The sequence below is a fragment of the Bombina bombina genome, chromosome 4 (genome assembly GCF_027579735.1).
Source record: "Bombina bombina isolate aBomBom1 chromosome 4, aBomBom1.pri, whole genome shotgun sequence".
NCBI classification, from domain to species: Eukaryota; Metazoa; Chordata; class Amphibia; order Anura; family Bombinatoridae; genus Bombina; species Bombina bombina.
In genome coordinates, this window is record NC_069502.1 from 565,762,880 (window position 1) to 565,768,879 (window position 6,000).

A 6,000-nucleotide genomic window follows, 5' to 3' on the forward strand; every position below is an offset into this window, starting at 1 on the left:
TACAGAACCCGCCCTCCCACCATTATCTACATAATATATTAAAGAAGAGGGTAGAAAATTGTGTTTTTTAATTACATTACACTTTACGCACTGGCATTTCTAGGTAGCAATTAGAGGCTTTAGTCCATAACTACATTAAAGGCCCCCAAACCTCACTCTTTTCCCCAAACATACTGTATCTTTTTTCACAACTGTGCAGTAACTAAACCCACTTGCAAAGAGTGCAGTGATTTGACGCCCTAGTCTGCCAGTAATGCACCCACGTCACTGATTACTTACTATGGCTGCAGTTAAAGGGACATGAAACCCAAAATGTTTCTTCTATGATTTAGATAGAGCATACAATTTTAAGCAACTTTCCAATTTACTTATATTCTCAAATTTGCTTCATTCCCTTGCTATCCTTTTGTTATAGGAGCAGATATGCACTACTGTGAGTTAGTTGAACACATTGGTGAGCCAATGGGAAGTGGCATATGTGTGCATGTGTGCAGTTGCCAATTAGCAGCTAGCTCCCAGTAGTGCCTTGCTGCTCCAGAGACTACCTAGGTACCCCACCAAGAGAACAAAACAAATTTAATAATTGAAGTAAATTGGAAATTTGCTTAAAATTGCATGCTCTATCGGAATCATGAAAGTATAATTTTGACTTTACTGTTTTTGACTAGTATGGCCCTTTAAGTCCTCTGGATTCTCTAATTATCGAAAATGAAAGACAAATACTGCCTCCCTTTCTTGAGAGATAAATCACATAATTTCATCTTTATTCCCCTTTTCGCAAATCATTTTTGGTTGTGTATAACAGAATTTTTTTTAAAAAATATGTACCTTAGACTGTAAAGCACTTTTCCATCAGGTTGTACACGCAACATGACATTGTCTGTAGTGGTGTCGTGAATGAAAGATCTCTTAGAGTGCACAAAAAACATGTCCGGTACCCAAATCTTCTTTACAAGTCTGCCATCAAATGTCATACTTTGGTTGTTAGAGCTGGGAAAGGATAATCTCTCATCTTTCCAATAGTGTCTGAGATACAAAGTCATAGTGAAATCCTGAAAAAGATATTTAAACATGCTGTTTACATATTACATAGGCTATAAAATAACTAATACACTGGCATAAGACGTGCATTAATTAGTAAAGTATGGTTTAAACACATGCAACAAAGTCCAGCGAAGAACTCCAGAGGTTCAGTAAAATGTAACTTTTATAGAGTCTAAATAAAAACATCACTTTCCTTGGTATAACCAGCAGATAAGGACAAAACAACCTACGCGTTTTGTGCCACACCTCGGCACTTCTTCAGTTTAAACCCATTCACCACATCTACCAATCAGGGTATCAGTGTGCAGGGGCCAAAAACATTATAGTAGTACCAATCTTACGGCTAGATTTAGAGTTTTGTCGGTAACGACCCACGTAGCTAACGCTGGCTTTTTTCTGGCCGCACCTTTAAAATAACTCTGGTATTGAGAGTCCACAGAATGGCTGCGTTAGGCTCCAAAAAGGGAGCGTAGAGGCATATTTAACGCCACTCCAACTCTCGATACCAGAGTTGCTTACGGACGCGGCCAGCCTCAAAAACGTGCTCGTGCACGATTCCCCCATAGGAAACAATGGGGCTGTTTGAGCTGAAAAAAAACCTAACTCCTGCAAAAAAGCCGCGTTCAGCTCCTAACGCAGCCCCATTGTTTGCTATGGGGAAACACTTCCTACGTCTGCACCTAACACCCTAACATGTACCCCGAGTCTAAACCCCCCTAACCTTACACTTATTAACCCCTAATCTGCCGCCCCCGCTATCGCTGACCCCTGCATATTATTATTAACCCCTAATCTGCCGCTCCGTAAACCGCTGCTACTTACATTATCCCTATGTACTCCTAATCTGCTGCCCCTAACACCGCCGACCCCTATGTTATATTTATTAACCCCTAATCTGCCCTTCACAACGTCGCCGCTACCTACCTACACTTATTAACCCCTAATCTGCTGACCGCAAAGCGCCGACACGTATGTTATCCTTATGTACCCCTAATCTGCTGCCCCTAACACCGCCGACCCCTATATTATATTTATTAACCTCTAATCTGCCCCCCACAACGTCGCCGCCAGCTACCTACAATAATTAACCCCTAATCTGCCGACCGGAGCTCACCGCTATTCTAATAAATTTTTTAACCCCTAAAGCTAATTCTAACCCTAACCCTAACACCCCCCTAAGTTAAATATAATTTTATTCTAACGAAATAAATTAACTCTTATTAAATAACTTATTCCTATTTAAAACTAAATACTTACCTGTAAAATAAATCCTAATATAGCTACAATATAAATTATAATTACATTGTAGCTATTTTAGGATTAATATTTATTTTACAGGCAATTTTGTAATTATTTTAACCAGGTACAATAGCTATTAAATAGTTAAGAACTATTTAATAGTTACCTAGTTAAAATAAGTACAAAATTACCTGTAAAATAAATCCTAACCTAAGTTACAATTAAACCTAACACTATACTATCATTAAATTAATTAAATAAAATACCTACAATTACCTACAATTAAACCTAACACTACACTATCAATAAATTAATTAAATACAATACCTACAAATAACTACAATGAAATAAACTAACTAAAGTACAAAAAATAAAAAAGAACTAAGTTACAAAAAATAAAAAAATATTTACAAACATAAGAAAAATATTACAACAATTTTAAACTAATTACACCTACTCTAAGCCCCCTAATAAAATAACAAAGCCCCCCAAAATAAAAAAATGCCCTACCCTATTCTAAATTACTAAAGTTCAAAGTTCTTTTACCTTACCAGCCCTGAACAGGGCCCTTTGCGGGGCATGCCCCAAGAAGTTCAGCTCTTTTGCCTGTAAAAAAAAACATACAATACCCCCCCCCAACATTACAACCCACCACCCACATACCCCTAATCTAACCCAAACCCCCCTTAAATAAACCTAACACTAAGCCCCTGAAGATCTCCCTACCTTGAGTCGTCTTCACCCAGCCGAGCCAAATTCTTCATCCAAGCGGAGCAAGAAGAGGTCCTCCATCCGGTAGAAGTCTTCATCCAAGCGGTGCAGAAGATGTCTTCCATCCGATTGAAGTCTTCATCCAAGCGGCATCTTCTATCGTCATCCATCCGGAGCGGAGCGGCAGCATCCTGAAGACCTCCGACGCGGAACATCCATCCTGGCCGACGACTGAACGACGAATGACGGTTCCTTTAAATGACATAATCCAAGATGGCGTCCCTCGAATTCCGATTGGCTGATAGGATTCTATCAGCCAATCGGAATTAAGGTAGGAATATTCTGATTGGCTGATGGAATCAGCCAATCAGAATCAAGTTCAATCCGATTGGCTGATCCAATCAGCCAATCAGATTGAGCTCGCATTCTATTGGCTGATCGGAACAGCCAATAGAATGCGAGCTCAATCTGATTGGCTGATTGGATCAGCCAATCGGATTGAACTTGATTCTGATTGGCTGATTCCATCAGCCAATCAGAATATTCCTACCTTAATTCCGATTGGCTGATAGAATCCTATCAGCCAATCGGAATTCGAGGGACGCCATCTTGGATGATGTCATTTAAAGGAACCGTCATTCGTCGTTCAGTCGTCGGCCAGGATGGATGTTCCGCGTCGGAGGTCTTCAGGATGCTGCCGCTCCGCTCCGGATGGATGACGATAGAAGATACCGCTTGGATGAAGACTTCAATCGGATGGAAGACCTCTTCTGCACCGCTTGTATGAAGACTTCTACCGGATGGAGGACCTCTTCTTGCTCCGCTTGGATGAAGAATTTGGCTCGGCTGGGTGAAGACGACTCAAGGTAGGGAGATCTTCAGGGGCTTAGTGTTAGGTTTATTTAAGGGGGGTTTGGGTTAGATTAGGGGTATGTGGGTGGTGGGTTGTAATGTTGGGGGGGTATTGTATGTTTTTTTTACAGGCAAAAGAGCTGAACTTCTTGGGGAATGCCCACAAAGGGCCCTGTTCAGGGCTGGTAAGGTAAAAGAGCTTTGAACTTTAGTAATTTAGAATAGGGTAGGGCATTTTTTATTTTGGGGGGCTTTGTTATTTTATTAGGGGGCTTAGAGTAGGTGTAATTAGTTTAAAATTGTTGTAATATTTTTCTTATGTTTGTAAATATTTTTTTATTTTTTGTAACTTAGTTCTTTTTTATTTTTTGTACTTTAGTTAGTTTATTTCATTGTAGTTATTTGTAGGTATTGTATTTAATTAATTTATTGATAGTGTAGTGTTAGGTTTAATTGTAGGTAATTGTAGGTATTTTATTTAATTAATTTAATGATAGTATAGTGTTAGGTTTAATTGTAACTTAGGTTAGGATTTATTTTACAGGTAATTTTGTACTTATTTTAACTAGGTAACTATTAAATAGTTCTTAACTATTTAATAGCTATTGTACCTGGTTAAAATAATTACAAAGTTGCCTGTAAAATAAATATTAATCCTAAAATAGCTACAATGTAATTATAATTTATATTGTAGCTATATTAGGATTTATTTTACAGGTAAGTATTTAGTTTTAAATAGGAATAAGTTATTTAATAAGAGTTAATTTATTTCGTTAGAATAAAATTATATTTAACTTAGGGGGGTGTTAGGGTTAGGGTTAGAATTAGCTTTAGGGGTTAAAAAATTTATTAGAATAGCAGTGAGCTCCGGTCGGCAGATTAGGGGTTAATTATTGTAGGTAGCTGGCTGCGACGTTGTGGGGGGCAGGTTAGGGGTTAATAAATATAATATAGGGGTCGGCGGTGTTAGGGGCAGCAGATTAGGGGTACATAAGGATAACGTAGGTGGCGGTTCTTTGGGGTCGGCAGATTAGGGGTTAATAAGTGTAGGTAGGTAGCGGCGACGTTGTGGGGGGCAGATTAGGGGTTAATAAATATAATATAGGGGTCGGCGGTGTTAGGGGCAGCAGATTAGGGGTACATAAGGATAACGTAGGTGGCGGCGCTTTGCGGTCGGCAGATTAGGGGTTAATAAGTGTAGGTAGGTAGCGGTGACGTTGTGGGGGGCAGATTAGGGGTTAATAAATATAACATAGGGGTCGGCGGTGTTAGGGGCAGCAGATTAGGGGTACATAGCTATAATGTAGGTGGCGGCTCTTTGCGGTCGGCAGATTAGGGGTTAATTATTGTAGGTAGCTGGCTGCGACGTTGTGGGGGGCAGGTTAGGGGTTAATAAATATAATATAGGGGTCGGCGGTGTTAGTGGCAGCAGATTAGGGGTACATAGCTATAATGTAGGTGGCGGCTCTTTGCGGTCGGCAGATTAGGGGTTAATTATTGTAGGTAGCTGGCTGCGACGTTGTGGGGGGCAGGTTAGGGGTTAATAAATATAATATAGGGGTCGGCGGTGTTAGGGGCAGCAGATTAGGGGTACATAAGTATAACGTAGGTGGCGGTCGACAGATTAGGGGTTAAAAAAAATTAATCGAGTGTCGGCGATGTGGGGGGACCTCAGTTTAGGGGTACATAGGTAGTTTATGGGTGTTAGTGTACTTTAGGGCACAGTAGTTAAGAGCTTTATGAACCGGCGTTAGCCCAGAAAGCTCTTAACTACTGACTTTTTTCTGCGGCTGGAGTTTTGTCGTTAGAATTCTAACGCTCACTTCAGACACGACTCTAAATACCGGAGTTAGAAAGATCCCATTGAAAAGATAGGATACGCAATTGACGTAAGGGGATCTGCGGTATGGAAAAGTTGCGGCTGAAAAGTGAGCGTTAGACCCTTTTTTTAATGACTCCAAATACCGACGGTAGCCTAAAACCAGCGTTAGGAGCCTCTAACGCTGGTTTTCACGGCTACCGCCAAACTCCAAATCTAGGCCTTAGTGTGTAAAAACAAAACTAAACTAAAGCAGATTTTTTTTATTTCCACATACTGCTGAAATGGTATATCCTTTTATTTATTTTTCTCAAGATCTGTTTATATGTTAATTA

At 39.9% G+C, this 6,000-nt stretch overlaps 1 protein-coding gene across 1 annotated transcript in view; it reads right to left on the bottom strand.

The window, feature by feature from the left end:
* Nucleotides 1-6,000, bottom strand: part of LOC128657650 (gamma-aminobutyric acid receptor subunit rho-1-like) — a 76,775-nt gene that overhangs the window by 23,140 nt on the left and 47,635 nt on the right. Inside the window, exon 6 of the mRNA XM_053712036.1 lies at nt 829-1,052. Within this exon, the coding sequence (XP_053568011.1) occupies nt 829-1,052 (224 nt within the window). The remainder of the gene's footprint in view (nt 1-828; nt 1,053-6,000) is intronic.